The sequence below is a fragment of the Nannobrachium achirus genome, assembly GCF_963921795.1.
Source record: "Nannobrachium achirus genome assembly, chromosome: 3".
NCBI lineage: Eukaryota > Metazoa > Chordata > Actinopteri > Myctophiformes > Myctophidae > Nannobrachium > Nannobrachium achirus.
The window spans coordinates 38,801,581-38,819,305 of record NC_137812.1 but is presented as its reverse complement, the minus strand read 5'-3'; the positions used below and the strand labels follow the sequence as shown (position 1 = coordinate 38,819,305).

Here is a 17,725-nt window from a genome sequence, read left to right as displayed (position 1 = left end):
CACCTAAATAATGCTTATAATAATAATACTTTTATCCGAGTTGAGAGTGAATACCAGGCACAGCACAGACCATCAAGCAGTGGAGTGCAATATGGCGCTAATTGCTGTAAAAGCAGGTGGACACTGGACAGCACATAGTGCTGTTGTCCACCTAGAGCTGTTCACTGTCATCCTGCTGCTGTGCGCATAATCTGCTGTCAGTGCTTCATTCTTGTGCTTTCGTACCAGCTTGTGTGGAAAGACTACTTGTCTTTGAAGGATCCATGCTTCAGTTCATCTTGTGGTGCAGTCTAAAATTATATTCCTTGCAAGCAGCCACAACTTTGTTGCAGGTAAGTCACAATGCTTTGCATTGATGAAACAAAGAAGGATGAACATGTTTGCTGTCAAATCATTATTAGAATGAGTTAGGCTCTGCTACTGTCAAATCATTATTAGAATGAGTTAGGCTCTGCTACTTTCAAATCATTATTAGAATGAGTTAGGCTCTGCTACATGGTCAGTCCACACATTCATTATTCACAACAATGTAAAGGGGGGAAAACAGATTGTTTATTTTGATCCATTCGCTGCGTCACCCAAGGTGTTCTGGCCCACCATCTAGACGAAATTGTGACTGTCTGAAGGCCAAACGTACCTGCCTACCCCAGCCCTTCTAGGTTATGAGATCTAGACCCTAACAAGCCATTTACTACCAATGCTGTGTTTTTGTAGATACAGTTAAAAAATAAGTCAATAGTCTCTCCGTTTACTTTCATTCGAAGCTTCAACCAAGTCAGAGAATAAATACACAACTAGAAGCAGTGCTCTTCCAACCACAGGTCTCCACCACATCAGAAGGTTATTCTGGCCTCCTGGTGGTGTTATAATAGGCCAATGTGAAAATGGTGCCAGGTCTTCTTCTGCCTTTCGCGGCCGCTTCACGTACGCTGCATGCATGATTTTGTTGCCATCATTTTCTTGGACTTAAATTTGAAATGATGATAGATTTGTGCTTGTTTTTATTCTTGTTTTCTCTAAAATTGTTATGCATACAGACTACAGAGAAGCACCTTTAGTGCTGCTATTATATTAGACAATAAACCTTGACCAGCAGTTCAGATAACTTCAGAATGACTTTAAATGGGCTAATGGGGGTATTCCATGTCCAACTCTGAAGCTGTAATCAGTGCATCCATCTAAATCCTAATTCATTTTCAGTCCAAGTTCTAAACTTGACAGAACTTGGCCAGCTCTAAGCACATAGAAAAATAAAGCCAATTTAAAATTTAGTAGACAGTAGACATTTAGTAAATGCTCTCATCCAGAGTGAGTTACAAAGTGCAAGGTCGTAGTAAACACCATCATGAACCACATGAACAACAGGTTAAGTGCTAGTGGATTTTGGCAAATGTCTCTGTAATTAAGGTTGTATAAAGTAACACAACACTTGCCAATCACGATTAAAATACAAGTGTTTATTCATAGCTTGGGAAAATGTGCGCTTTAAAAATGAACTGTGTGAACCTATGAATAAAGGTTATTATCCAGCAAGTGGGAGAAGCTATACAGTGTTCACTTAAAATTAGTCGCCACAACTTAATGCTTATGTAAATTATTATTTTGATATGCAATGCGTTGCGAGCTTGAAGGTGGTATGAAGTATGAATTTGGTGAGCCTGTGTTAATTATTTTTTTATGTCCCCTCCAAATTAATAAAATCATTTATCCAAAATAATCTTAAGGTCTACTGGCAACCAGCCCGTGGGCAACTGGTTGTGCAGCCCGGCCATAGAGTTATAAAGGAAATGACGATAGCAGCAGACTCCAACCCACACTGGCTTCATTTAGGAGAAAAAGAAAGAGGCAGAAACAAAAACGAGCACACTCAGCCCATTCAACAATTTGCCAGGTGCACAGCTGAGGTCACAATGTATAAAACAAAGAATAGCCAGCAGCACTCCGAAGTCCTATTGGCACTTTTTTGGCATCAAGCATTCTTCAACATGTTATCAGAAAAAGAAAGCGGTCAGTGGTGTTGTTTGTACCGGGGGGGGGGGGGGGGGGGGGGGGACTAGACCTTGACTCCGCGACACTGTCAATCTCAAAGACACTCCACTTAATATGGGACGGGAAAATTAATCTGCTTTAGTAATATTATGTAAAGTTATGAGATTGGTCTACATTGAATTGGAGTCAATAAATGATAACGGTTTTACTCTGATAAACATGAGTCTCACCACTATTACCCATTAACTAGCCGTTGCTAATGAGTGCAGCTCAAATGGCTTTAGCATTTCTAAGCCCCATCGATAGCCTATTGTAAAGCCATTAGTAACTCATGTGTCTACTTAATGGGAAAGCCATGGCATTACACCGTTTAGGCACTTACTCCCATTAGCCAACACAAACCACATGCACACATAAATATGCCACTGGGAAGGGAGGCCCAAAGATATTGCCCAGTTGTCCAGTGAATCTTTCATGAAGAATGAAAACAACAACAACAAAAGGCATGCAGCTGTATATACTGAGATTGGATTGCACCATTATCATATCAAAGCCATTACTACACACAGCCTTTTCAATCACTGGTACTCGTGGCAGGCAGGGAGACAAACATACATTCTGTTAAATCTACTACACAGACACACACAGCGGAGGCTAAGCTATGGTAAATTGCTATTGTGGCTTGGCTAGTGCTCTGCTGACTCAGTCACATTTGAATGGTCACAGAGATTTGGCCTGTGTGTGTGTGTGTGTGTGTGTGTGTGTGTGTGTGTGTGTGTTGGCTCAGGTTGTGTCCAAACACAACCGCCTTTGCCATCGTTAGACTTCGGTCCATGAAGCACACTCTTATGCGACCTATATAGTACACACAGTCTAGGCACAGACTGTAACGCACGCACACACACACACACACACACACACACACACACACACACACACACACACACACACACACACACACACACACACACACACACACACACACACACACACACACACACACACACACACACACACACACACACAGACTTTTGCAAGACTGACCTTCTAAGATGCTGTGCCACAATTTACTATTTTAAGGGAGGAAGGAAACATGCGGAAAACAACTATAATTGCGGATTCATGGGAGACTAGAGAACCAGAGGACAGAAACAGCCCCGGTTTACCCTAGTGTCTCATCATCCTAACTTCCTCTTCTTTAAGCCAACAGTTAGCCTAATAAAACAAATCAATTATCACAAAAATAATCAATTTTAATAAAAGAATACTCAGGAACGTTGCAAGTCGGGAACGATGCAAATAGGGAATGCATGCCGCACACAGGTTATTCAATGCCATTGTACCGTATCCGTTTGCGTCCCATTTATGCCCACATATGGAGATCTGTTTCTGTCTGTGCGCCCTGTATCCCTTTTATGCCCATATATAGAGATCCCTGATGGATCGTATGTCTGGACAACTGGATCTTCATATTTGCCTAAATATGGGCCTATCGGTCGGAGCAACTGTTGACAACCAACTATAAAAACGACTCGCTGGATGGCAGTTCACCCTTGTTCAGCCAAAGTGACTCGTTAACTGCACAGGAAAAATCTGACGAGTCTTTCACAAAACAGCACATTGGCGATCACACCTGACACCGTTTGCAGGGAGAAAAAACACAAAACGTGAACACTGACTTTTCTATGCAGTCAACAAAGCAGAGCAGCTTGCAGTGCCTTCTGTCTTGATGTTGCCAGGCAACCAGATGCACACCGGTCACTCACTTTTCAGGCCCCAACCCTGATCACACATCTTTTTACTTAAAATACTTTGTTTTCTTTCTTCAACTTTTCTTAAAAGTAAAGTAACAAAATTGTACAGCTACAGGGACGAAGCAACATCCACAACCAACTTTTATGTGCAGTTGCATTATCACACCCCGTCCCTGACCATAAGATAGTTATGAAGGATATATAGGTTAGTTAATTTGGTGACGAATCGAATCGCAAGCGCCATGGGCGGAGCAAACACGGCAGCTTTGTAAGCTAAGACCAACCACCAATCCTCTCACATTATCTTCTATAATGATTGGTTAAAAACCTTATCCTGGCCAGTCCCTAGGGGGCGAGACAACAAATCCTAGTTGCAATGTCAATCACACTAACACGGTGTAAAGCAAAACACAATATTAATTCAACATTCGTCATACAAGTCCTTTTGTGTCGTCTCATCTGTCTTCCTCATTGACAGCGTGCTGTGATGTACACTGTTTTTGTTGTTCCCAATGCTGCTTGAGCTCCTCTCCTGCAGATTTTATTGGACTAATCAAAGTAGTCGATTAAATAATTATACAAATAATTTATTAAAAAATATAAATATTCAAAACTTCAGTTATTAATTTGTTGAAAAACGTATAGATATAAAATAATTATAAAAACGTGTTAATGAATCATTAATAGAGGAAGTGGAGGGAAAAGGTAAGCAAAAATAGGAAAACCACAATCTATCCATCCATCCATCCATCCATCATCGGCCTTTCAAAACTAAAATGGGTTTTATGTCCCACAAAACATAAATCTGGTGTCTCGATTTGATTACAAAACACATGCAGTAAAAACTATCAGGAAGTGGTACTTACAGTCGAGGCTAGTGGTGGCATCTGCCAACAAGGTACAGTGACCAGTGGTTAATCATAAAGTAAGTCAAACAGCAGCACTGTGAATTCAGCTAGCTAGCCTGCTTCGGTAAACTATAAAAGCCAAAGCCACTTAGAACTACAGACTGACCGACAGTTACTCCACCAAGACTAGAGACCATCACTGCACTATGCACTGGAATTCCTCTGCTTGGCCTTGGCCTGTATGATCACTTATTAATAGGCGAATAAGCGTTCAACACTTGCCGCAATAAGAATAAAAAAAGAAAGACACTGACAGACAATTCTAACAGCAACACAGACCACAGGTGTAGCCATCTGTAGGGGTTGGAAGTGAGAGAGGAAGGGCAAATATAAAAAGCCCAGCTTCCGTGTGTCAGAGTGACACACCCATGGTGCACTCTGAAAGCCCGTCATTACCGAGGCTCAAAAATGATACCTCTGGCTAGAGTGACTGGCTGAGCAGAACGACTACAACCATGGTCAGCTAGATGAGCTCTAGAAGGAATACATTCTAGCAGGCAGGAGAAAGATTCTAATCCAGATTTTTCTATTGGGTTTTCTAAATATTTATGACAACAACATAAGAGTATAACATACAAGTATAAATATAAAACAAGAAAAAGCTGAATAATTTGTATACATTCCAGATGTATAAAAATAAAAATGTAAAACGGAATAAAAAAATCTTTAATCACACCTACTGTGAAGTGAGCGTTGCTATTTATGAGTTAATTTCATGAAGCATCCCGCTGGCCAATCACAGTACGTCCTGCAAAGCTTGGCCAATGGGACCCTGGGCGTAAAAAACTAAATTTGAGCCGTTTGTGCCAAGATCTAGGCCAGATGTAGGCCACGCTTCACATTTATGGGGGTCGGACATTTTGGGGGGAACTGAGATTTTTGGGGAACCGGACAAAGCCAGATGCTGGAGCTTAGCTCCTTCCAGGAGCACTGCTCAAAAACAACAAACTGTTGCACAGACATACAAAACAGACGTTCTTGCCCTCACACTCTCCCGACTCCTAGCACAGATCGTGCCTCTTTCCCTCATTGCTTCTGTCTCTTAAATTACAGTATTATAACACAATGAGTATAAAGTATGATAATAAAATGCAGAAGTACCATCAATCAGTTAGATAAAGTAAGGTTTAATAACACAAAAGAAAAAATAAAAGGATGCGTTTAGGCACATTATCATACAAATGAACAACACATGGATGCAAATCCAGAATTTTTGAAGGAACTCTAGAATCAATATGATGTCAAATAATGAGGTAATTTATGAAAAGCCAGCAACAGCTCCAAACTCACTCAGCTCACTTCCATATCTAGACCCTTTTGGAGAGCCTGTTCTAGCCTAGGAGGGAATATTGTGCCGTTATTCTGCCGAACCTCTTGGTACGAACACAGAATGGGGGGCAAGTCTGGCAGCGTGGGTAGTCAAGTCACAGAGCCAAATTAACATCTGTGTAAAAGGGACAGCCGATATGGCAAAGACAGAGGTGTGTGTGTGATGTGATGTACCATGTCCATGCAGCGTTCTGCCACCAGCTGCTCCCTGCTTAATTTCACTTTCTCCTCCGACATATTTCTGATGCATCTCATGTTGTCTCTCTCACACAAACACACACTAGTGAACCACTGTCATTAAAGACATAGCATTACACTACTTACTAGTTACTATCCACCGGTTTCCAACGTCCCATCGTGCATTGCGCAGAAGGCGTGCAGCATTTTGTGACGTGACGCGAGCTTGTATGTCTGCTGTTAACCGGATATCCCACAAATAATTATACAGTAAATTCTACAGTAAACAGGTGCATAGGAGTGAGTTGTGAGTCTGTCCTGACCTAGTCTCTCAAGATGCGTTGCCTGTTGGCTCCCACAATTTCCAAATGCTTTCTTCCACCTAGTACCAATATGTAATGGAAGCTGTGAAAATGATACACTGCAGTCATTTCCTCAGCTCCAGATCTACCGACAACAGCTGTCATCTTAAGATGTGTGCACATGATGTGAGAGAGAGGAAATAGAGAACAAGACAGTCTAATGATGTGACTTTGATGCGGATGACGGAGGTTACGTGGTCACTGGTCAGTCATCTATGTCGTCAACACTCACTTGTCAGTCTCCAGATTTGAGGAGTTTCAACTTTCAACCGAATCTGACATCCGGCTCTGGGTGTTTTCAAGTTTTTCATTGCAAAACGTTTAACTTGTCCAGTCAGACAAGTACATCTCTCTTCCACCAGTCCTAGAACAGCCTTAACACCGGAAAGTATGTTTATGCAACATGCATATGCATGCATTTAGTCAATAATTTAAAGATATAATAAAAGAAATCAATCAATCAGATTATGTTGGACCAGAGAGTATGTTTATGCAATATGCATAAAGCATGCATTCATTTTAGTCAAAAAACATATCAAAGAAATCAATCACTCAGATGCTGTTGTGTTACAAATATGTTATAACACCTGAATCCGGAACAACAGACATGTAAAAGCATGCATGGGGCAAAGTTTACACCAACTTTATTTGGTTCTGTGTAAAACAAAAACAAAGCCAGCATTATTAATGATGTGAGATTCTCCTTTACATCAATATTATTGTGGGATCTATCTATGAAAAGGGCTTCTGTTTCCTCAGATATCCTATGACTGCAGGGATTCTGAGTGGTTTAGTATGACAAACATCTCTTTGTAATAGATTAGCTTTCTGATCAGCTGATTATAACGATGTGACATTATTTGCATTTGTAACCATCCAAATGCCGGTAAATGTTGAATCTGGCCGTCTGTTTAATTTTACTTAACAGCCCAGTTTGTCATGCAAAAGAAAAATCACGATTTAGCAGCCCTATTCTATTCCAAAAAAAGAACAGAGTGACTTTTGGGAATGACCAGCCACTGCAAGACAAGAAAATAAAATGAGTTGTACCCTGGTTATGCCACTTTGAAACATCTAATCACAGTTACTTTCGAGCAGCTGACAAGCCTGACATGTAGCGATTAGGATTAGGCTTTACGATCTCTTTGTTAAAAGGGAATAGGCATAACTATGAAGTCCAGCACTGCAAGTAGCCGGCTGGCTAAAACAAGCACGAGTAACGTTGATGGACAGCCATGTAATACACAAGGAACTATCAACATGTCAACATACTAGTCACTCGAACATAAGCACTTCACATGTGTGTATGAGTGACTCAGACTGACAAAATAAATAAAACGTCTACTCCAAAGTCTTTGGTGGTTCCCCTTTGAGGTATCCCTTGCCATGTGAAGTACTGTAAGATGAGAAGGTGTCAAGCATCGGAAGCCTCTAGACAAGAGGCCGTGAATAATGTAACAACAACCACGCCCAGCACCCTACCACACCCCACACAAACAGGTTCTGTGCCCCCCCCCCCCAAACACACACACACACACACACACACACACACACACACACACACACACACACACACACACACACACAATGACCAAGTATTTTTTCGAGGTGGCCGACCACATCAAAGACCAGGTGGAACATGAAAGGGGGTGTTGCCATTATAGACAATAATATTCCAACTTAACAACACCGAAAAGCGTTCGGCCGAATGCCTCCATTAAACACAATCATTGCAGCGTGCAGATACCACAGTAGAAACAGTGGGAGTTTCAGGTGAAATTCAAACTCACAGTGGCATGATGTAATTCATGACAAATTAATAAACCGAGAGTGGACTTTGATTCCTATGGTCGGTTGATGACACGCCATATTAGGTGACTTCCGTGTATTCTCACCTGGCTTTAAAAGTTGGTTGTCATCCCAATGGAATCTACCTGGTCAACATTTTAGATTCTGTCGCATTGATACGTCGATATAAATACACACAACAGCCAGAATTACATTCTCTGCTCCAGTGATTCTCAAAGTGTATTTCAGAAACTCTATGTTCCTTTATGGGGGTCTAAATCGACCCTTACAAGTCTGTAACTTTGAAAGTGTATAAATGGAACCAAAATGGACCATTTGGTTCCATTTTGTACGCTGTCAAAGTTAAGGGGAGACCTTGAAATGTAGAAGTTTGAGAGCCACTGCTCTACTCAAATGCAGCAGACAACACAACGACGAGCACGAGATTTCCACCCACAAATCAAGCCGTTCAACAACTAAAGAAAGCTCGCTTGGTGAATACTAGAGACGCAGTAAATGCCATTAACGTATACAGCTACTGACGCCATCAGTGCTTCTTTCTTTTGTTGTCCATAAAGAGCCATAATGTGCGTTTAGGATAACGCAGAGCTGTGTAACTCGTAAACGTCGCTAACTAGAATAAAAACACCAAGTGCCAGCTAAACTAGCGCTAGCTAGCTAGCCGACCTAGCTCGCCGTTAACGCTGCGCTATCAATAACACTTTTTAAGTTAACTATGTTAATTGTATAAGCCTCCGTGTTCTCCCTAAATGGTCATAACTGGAGAAAACGGCCTTAGCAAACCGAAAAAACACAAATAGCAGCAAATTACCCAGTCAGGAGAATGTCGCGTCTTGTTTTTTCAAAAAGGTCCAGAGTGTGAGCGACAGATTCTACTAGGCCTGCCTCTCTCCAAGCACCAACCTACTCTGCCTGCCAAGCCTGCCTGCATGGGGTACTTGTTTTGCCCCCAACGTTTCATACATCCAATATGGAATGTTGTCGACGCATTGTGAGCTTGTAGTCAGACAGAGCGGCTATTTTGAAATGGCAGAAATGCATATGGCTTAAGTGGTTACTGGTTAATGTATGTTTTGTAATAATAATAATCAAAAACTACAAAGTAACTAGTAAACTTTTCATTCAACCAATTTTAGTGGAGTAAAAGTAGGCCTACAATATTTGCCTCTGAGATGTAGTGGAGTAGAAGTAAAAGTAGGCTACTGACAATTGGAAATAATCCAGTAAAGTATAAGTACTTTACTTAATTACAGTACAGTACTTGAGTATTTACTCCGTATTTGAGTAAATACTTAGGTAGTTACTTTTTACACCACTGAATGTTGCTGCGTTAATAGCTTTGAAGTGCCCTCCTCTCGGGGAAGTGTGGCTAGCGTTTTTTTAGGGCAAAAATATAACATGCATGCTGCAAGTGCGCTGTGTGGACGAGTTCTGGACGGTCTGGTTGGTGTTTTTGATTCGCAACTTCGCTCGCTGCTCCATCTGTAGGCTTTAAATGCACTTCGAGTTGATTGAGGATTGATTGATTGATTGAAGAATTTATTAGAAGATTGCAATAGAAACAAGTACAGTTTCATGACTGTACAAATCACTGGTACAAGCCGAGGTCAACTAAAAGGAGATCCTAAAAGCCGAAGCTTATTTCCACATAACCACACTTTAAGTATCTCATATAAAGGACGGTCATTATATCTCATATAAAGGACGACGGTCATTATAACTTAGGCCTATAAGATACAAATGTGAACACAGCATGATTAAATAAACGCCTAAATCTAGATCTACACACCGACAAATCACAGAATGTGAAAATAGGTCTACTAGACAGACACCGACACCCACCTATAAAGTTTAGTTTGCTGTGCTGTGCTCCTCTCTCTTTCACTTGTCCTCCTCTTCCTTCCTCTCTCTCTTCGCAGGGGGGAAGGGGCTCTGAATGGAAAAGGTAGAGCCCAAATCAGGTAGAGCTTTTTCTATGTTCAACAAACATGGCATGTGTAAACCGTAAACTGACCGTCTACTGTAACTGTAAAGGGTGGCATTGTTGTTGTTTACTGGCATGTTTACACGCCTATGGCAATGTCTGACGTTTTACAAAAGTAAACATTTTGTTATTATTAAGGTGATGATCTCTGCACAGTTCAGAAACCTTCTGATTCTTGCAGAATCAATACTGCTTCACATACCTACAGTGTACATTCTGCAAAGAAATGGCCTTAAAGAAAATATATTTTGGGTGAAATATATGGGCAAAAACATTTGCCCATTTTTGTTTTGACCTATACTAAAATATATCTTACATATTTTTTGTTTGTGATCTAATTTTCTATGATCCATTTTCCATTAGTTTAGGGTTGCTCATCTATACTATAATTTTGCGAATGTCTGAGTGTCTGAGTGTCACAGCGTTTCTCCTCAGTGGCTGGAGCAATTGATCTGAAATCGCATCACCATAAGCATATGAACACACCTGACATAGGCTAACTGTGAAGCCCGTTTGTCACTTTCACAAATCGTATGCTGTATATTAGCATTTTTATGGTGTATCTACTATCTATTCTGCATCTAGCATGAGGCACATCTATTCTGCATCTAGCTTGAGGCAAAATGTTTAACCAGCTCTGTGTGTGTGTGTGTGTGTGTGTGTGTGTGTGTGTGTGTGTGTGTGTGTGTGTGTGTGTGTGTGTGTGTGTGTGTGCAGGCAGGCGGGTGTGTGTGCAGGCGGGTGGGCGGGCGGGCTGGGGGGGGGGGGAACAGTATCTCTGTAGCCATTAAACGAAACGGGTTTCTTACATTGATGCTCCTACATCATGCAAGCACCAGTTAAAGTTACTTTCCATCCCTCATATACTGTGTGCACAGTGCACATCCCATAACCCACACACTGCACATCATTTTGGAGCTCATATCTTTGAACGGGTAAGGGCTAGTTTTATAAAAGAAAGAAAACATAAACAAACAAAACAAAATACACTGTTATTTATTTTCTCTTTTATTTTTTTTATTTATGTTATATGTGCATATATACCGTATATTATACAGCAGTAGCCTATATAACATAACAAATAACAATAATCTGAAAACTTGCCAGGCCTATGTGTGTGCATATAGGCTATGCATGTTTATTTTAATGTCCAAAATGTATTTGCGTATTTTTGGCAGTAGCCTACATGGGAAATTTATTTGAAGCGTGCTAAAGTGAATTCAATTAAACTGGGACACATTGTCTACTCTAGTCTAGACATAACTGAAACAAGTTCTGATGCATTTTTTGGCCTTTCTTTTATCTCTCTATAGGCTGACTTTTTTGCTAAAGTGGGACACTTATTAGTTACACAGTCAACATCAGTGGTGGAAGCAGTACTCACATTTTTTACTTGAGTAAAAGTATCAATACCACAATGTAGAAATACCAAATTACAAGTAAAAGCCTGGAATTCAAAATGTATAAAAATCTAAAATATAGAGGTTAAGTGGTCAATGTATGTTCTAAAATCTGAAAAGTAACTAGTAAGTCGTTTTCAAATTGTAGTGGCATAAAAGTAAAAGTATTGAAATCTGTAAATACTCCATTAAAGTAAATACCTCAAAATTGTGCTTAAGTATATAGGCCTACAGTACAGTAAGTAAATGTACTTAGTTACTTTACACCACTGGTCCACAATCACATGTATTACATTGTTATAATTTAAATTCCACCCACACCTGACCACATTTGTATGTAAATAAACTTTAACTTAACTTGAACATACTCCCATTTCACCTATAAAGTTCAGCAACAACAGGACAGTGACATAAATTCACTTCGGTTAAATGTAGATTATTATATATAATATATATTACTTCTTTGATAATTGTCACAAACATAATTTTTTACTTAAACCTATCTGGACCATATTTGAACCTTAACTCAAGTGTGAAGCAATAGTTTTACAAAAGATTAATTTGTGGATTTTATTACAATACAATTTGTCTCAGTTTAGCTGATGTGTCATTTTCTGAACAAAAAGGACACCTCTGAGAACACTAACCTTGAAAAATGAATCAAAGATCATTTGATCATCACACAATCAACCTAGCAATAAGTTGTGAAATTATATTTTGTCAGTACCTTTAAACCCATATTCAGGTGCACGGATAGAGATATTTGTATCTCAGTATGATGGCAAACAGAGCCAATGTGTAACTCAGAAATCACACCCATGTGACTGTGAAGTGAGCAGTGCTGCATGCTGATGATGATGATAGACCCATGTGACGTCACAGGATAGACCCACATGACGTCTCATCTTTTTATAGTCCAATCAGAAAAGGGACATACGGTTACGTAATAAGTATTTGATGGCCTGTCCATTTTGCATGGACAGGATATATAATATGTATTTGATAGCCTGGACACACACACACCAAGCCACGTATTGGAGCTGCTCAAAAGGAATGGGGTGGTACAATTGTAGGCTGTTCCTGGGAGCCCAGTATTCACCCATACCACACCAGGATGAAACTGCTGTGCTTCATAAAACAATAGGCGTGAGTTTATGAATTACTGCCCAGGGGCTAAGATAGGCTATATGGGACATAATTATCAGGGAGACTACAAAGTTACAACCAAATAATTGCTGTCATTGATTATCACAGTCTGACATGACATCAATAACCATTCCTCCTTCTTTTACTTCTTCAAAGCAGATTCCCCATTTTATTTATTTTATCAAACACTGCAACATGCTGGAAGGCTTATAAATTATGTATGTGTTAATGCATGAACTCAGGGCTTTATAGTTGATAATATCAAGAGGAGGGTGTGTGGAGGTTGGGGAACAAATCATTTGCTTAAATACATTATTGCTGCCATCTAATGGCTCGCAAGGCACATAGCACTGCAGATGACATCCTTGTGAACAGAAAGCAAACCGCCTTGTCCAGAATTATATTTTGAGTGGCCAAAAATCTTAATTTTCTTTGAAAATGTATTCTCAGGGTTCATTTTATATAGTGTGAAATATACAGATAATGTAATTAAATATATATACTTTCATATATTACAGATACATTGCGCATGCAGTGAAACATTCCAAACCCTTTCTTGTTTTAATTTAGATTTTTTTTATAGCACACAGCTCATGAAAATAAAAAATCCATATCTCAAAATATTACAATATTACACGAGACCACCCAAAACGACGACTTATAATAGAGAAATTTCAACCTTCTGAAGTCAGAAGTCCAGTGAAGTTTCCGCAGTCAGTGATGATTTGGGGTGCTATGGCATCTGCTGCTTTTTTGCACATCTGCACATTCATTTCTTGGCTGTATGGATTAGTCTCTCGAGACAAACCCAGATGGAGAAAACAGACAACAACAATAAACAACAACAAGAACATTATTTCATGTGGGAATGATTACCATTAACTCATTTTGTTATACAACACAATTTGTCTGCAACACCTTTAGAACTTAAAATAGATAAAAACATGAAATTCAGTGCTATGTGACACATTCAGCTACAGTGGTTCGCAGATCTTCTGAAGACAACTTTCCAGAGAAGGGGGGAAAAACAGTGCCATAATCTAAGCCTTCATCTTATATGGTCTGATTTGTCAGGCATTTGTATTAACATGTGAGTTCACAGTTGCTCTTAGGGAATTCAACATATTAATTCAATGGTTCTCAAAGTGGGGTCCAGGGACCCTCAGGATTCCTTGAGTGGGTTCCAAATGGACCCTTACAGGACCCTTACAGTGTATAAATGGAACCAAATGCCATTATATACTCTTATTGTTCTGGGGGTCCTTGAACGTGGTTTGAGTACCACTGGATTAGTTCATTCAGTCATTATTTCAGTGGTAGCCTCAGATGCATTTTCTATTAATACAATTATGTAACATAATGTATGTCATATTCATATTATAATGCACTCCTCCCCTGATCATGGCAGGCTATTTACACTTCCCAAGTTCCCTGCCTACCTGATCATTCCTTGTATCTCCTCCTCACTGCTGGCTGTGCTGCCCTGCTGCTGCTGTCTCTGCTGTCCATTACCTCGCTGTGTGCTGCTGCACTATAGGTTTTGCAATCCCACCACCTATACGCCGGCATCCACCTGTGGGCTCTGTTTCTATATTCCGCTTTGGGGGTTTAATTCATTCCCTGTAATCACGTAATAATACATTTTCATGCTTAAGGAATTAATAGTGACAGAGCCCTGATGTCAAACTATGCTTCAGATATCAATGCTCAAATTTTATGCTAAAAATATTTTTAGCTAGGCTGGAATATAGTCTAGAGACTAGTCTAATCCCCCAGTGGATTTAGTTCCCCACCAGACCTCAGCCCTGCTATTTTTGAAATCCTGTAATAATACTATAATATTAGCAGTATAGTATAGATTCCAAAAGTTACTGCCAACTTCTACCCTACCTTTACCTCTGGTCATTTTCTGCTAGTCTTTGAATACATCCCCTAGTGTCCACACAGTTGAATGTTCATTGTTGTGCTCCAGGAGTTCAAGCTATGTTGAACTTTGTACAGTAGGATGTAATACAGACACAAGTCCAAATATCTGGGTCCTTGGTCAAAGAAGCAAGAGCTGAAATGATCAACCATATTTGGACTAGGCTAGGTAGCTATACAAGGTCCAACCAAAGTCACAATATTGCTTTAACACAACATGAGTAGCCTGCTATACTCAACATTAAATAATAGTATGGAGCATCAATGTATTTCTTATACATACGAATGTTCAGATAAAGGTTTATTTTTAAAAGTAAAATGATGTAGTATTAGTAATTTAGTATGGCTCATACACAGGTTGGCAAAATGAGGGCCAAAACCTGAAGCCACTGAGACATCAGAGTAGCAAATATAACAGCTCACCAAACAGAAAAGCCATGGATACCAAAACAAATAACAGTGATTCCGATGTGTTTGTTGGTGGTGTACAATGTGAAACATCCAGTGACAACATGGGACAAGATACACTTCAGGTGTTGGTGAATGGGTATTAGTGTCAGTTAAGTTCTTAATTAAGTCCCCTGTGTCTTTCAAATAAGATGAGGGTGTAAGCAGCTGTCAAGCTTGCTCAATCAATAGATACCGGTCAACAAAGAGGCTGCTGTAGGGTGACCAGGATGTTTGTGCACCTTGGAGAGAGCTGGTGCAGGATACTTATTTAACATAAAGAATTGCATGTTTGAATGTCTCTCAAGGATTGCTATCTATTTTCTCCTTCCTGCCATTTGTGCCGGTGGACCAACTTCGCATTCCGATTTTCACCATCAGGTGCCTGATTCTACTTACCTGGAAAGTAAAAACAACGAATCATGCGTGCTCACTTTCACACAGAAATGATAGAAATTACTTCTCATGCACAGACTCTAAATTTTATTTCAGTCATATTTAAAAGAAAAAGAAAAAATAAACTACAAAAAGAAAAAATAATTCTCTGACAGTGAATGTTAACAGAGAATAAAACAGAGGCATGAATGTAGTATGAATGTTATGGGGAACACAATCTGTTTGGGACTGTTGGTTGAAATGTGTCAATGTTCTGACTGTGCATCTGAGAAGTGGGATTGGAAGCATCAGCACAGGTCCAAACTCAAACTCAGACTCTTGGCCCAGGGACCATGAGGACCCAGACAGGAGAGCCAGATCCAAGTCTAAGTTTAAGGCCAGACCACGGCTCTATCTTCTCCTGATTAGTCTGCTTAATGATAGATGCGTCTGATGGACTGGATCTTAGGGGTCTGACAGTGAGAGCCCCAGTTCCTCCAGTGCTGATAGTCTCCACTGTGTCTTTCACACTCCATGATGTACTGCTGGCCTCTGTAACCAGGGTACTCATAGCACACAAATCTAGAGAGAGAGAGAGAGAAAGAGAGAGAGACGAGTGATGAGGAAAGTTCGATAATGAGTCACAAGTTGCATCTTATCGTGACATTTGGCATTTTATATTTAAAAAGAGAAACAAATTTACAGACTTTACAGAAAGGGAGGGTAGAAGGATGGTTGTGGCCTGGGTGGGTGGATGAGAGGATGGGAGCCAGAAGGATGGAGACGTGTGCCACGTGCCAACTAAATGTCGAGGGTTTAAATCTAAACTAATCTCATGCTGGCAGTTACACTTTTCATAATTTTGTGATTAGAGACCCAATGATAGTGTTGAATTCCATGATAACTATAAATTATCAATACATTGGTTTGATCAGCGGGCCAGATATGCAGAGGGGAGAAATTTACACACTAAAGTCCTCAGTGTTAATTCATCCTTTTGTAACTCAGAGTGGACACAAACCGAATGGAGATTTGACTGTTTTTCAGTATCAATAAAAATGTTTGTCCCCACAATGCAGGTACTATACCGAAAGGCTTGGTTGGAGAAAGTGCAACATCAACTGTTGATTCTGATCGTATGAGTGAGCGTGTGACCACGCTGATGCATTAAACTTACGCTCCACACTGCACGTGCATGGAGCCCACCTCAGGCATGCACCAGCCCATGGCCTGCAGAGAGGGGTAGTCGTCACACAGCTCAGTGCAACGGCCCATGAAGTTCTCCCTCTCATAGATGGTCATACGGCTGCTCTGGTGAGACTGGGGGGTGGTTGTCGGACATGGATAAAGTGGAAGAGAGAGAGAGTGTTAAGTGTTAAGTCATACCCCACCAGTGGTGTGTTGTAGAATTATTTTGAGGGCATACGCTCCGTGGCTATTCCTGTGCCCAGGATAGGCATTATGATAGGCATTATGCCGACATAATGCCTATCAGATACACTACTTTGAAAGGTTCAGAGGGCATACTCTCAGTCACTCACTCACTCACTCACTCACTCACTCACTCACTCACTCACTCACTCATCATCTTTTCACCCTTTCCATACTTTTCCTAAGCATTATTTCTCCCACTGACTCACAACAACCATCACAAGAGATCTCTGTCCTTCACTTGCACACTTGTTCTCTCTCTCTCTCTACTCACAGCACAGTAGATGGGGCGGAAGGACATGAGGCGCTCCACGTGGTAGGACAGGGAGCCGCTGTAGGCGTCCCAGTGGGGGTACTCTCCCCTCTCCAGAATGAACTGCTGTCCCTGGAAGTCATGGTGCTCATAACCCACCCAACTGGACAGAGGGATGAAAGAAAGACATTGATTTAAGGACCACGTCACCCATTGTCAACTATACAATGGTAAAACTGTTTGTCGGTCTGTGTCTCAGAGGAGGGCTGGGGACAGCTCAGAAACCTGCCTATCATCGGTAAGCAGGTTTGGTAATTTCAAATTATATTGTTTTATTAATGCAAGAACAGTTTATTTCAGCATGCTAACTCTCCAGGAAGAGACTGTATCAGGCCATCGGTAGGCAGGTAGGTTTCTGAAATGTCCACAGCCCTCCTC

At 40.5% G+C, this 17,725-nt stretch overlaps 2 protein-coding genes across 4 annotated transcripts in view; both read right to left on the bottom strand.

Annotated features, from left to right (window-relative positions):
* The window catches only part of ctnnd1 (catenin (cadherin-associated protein), delta 1), a 44,933-nt gene extending 35,683 nt beyond the window's left edge, over positions 1–9,250 (bottom strand). For 2 of the 3 annotated variants that reach the window (XM_080722004.1, XM_080722005.1), the window contains exon 1: positions 9,140–9,164. The gene's annotated coding sequence lies outside the window, so the exon portion shown is untranslated. Of the gene's footprint in view, positions 1–9,139 lie in introns of all 3 variants that reach the window. The other variant, XM_080722006.1, reaches the window with a different exon arrangement.
* Positions 9,251–16,037: 6,787 nt separating this feature from the next.
* LOC308281368 (beta-crystallin A1-like) overlaps positions 16,038–17,725 on the bottom strand; it is a gene marked incomplete at both ends in the record, with an annotated part of 3,438 nt that continues 1,750 nt past the window's right edge. The window contains 3 exons of the mRNA XM_080721533.1: positions 16,038–16,185; positions 16,781–16,923; positions 17,309–17,450. Coding sequence (XP_080577659.1) covers positions 16,038–16,185; positions 16,781–16,923; positions 17,309–17,450 — 433 coding nt within the window. The remainder of the gene's footprint in view (positions 16,186–16,780; positions 16,924–17,308; positions 17,451–17,725) is intronic.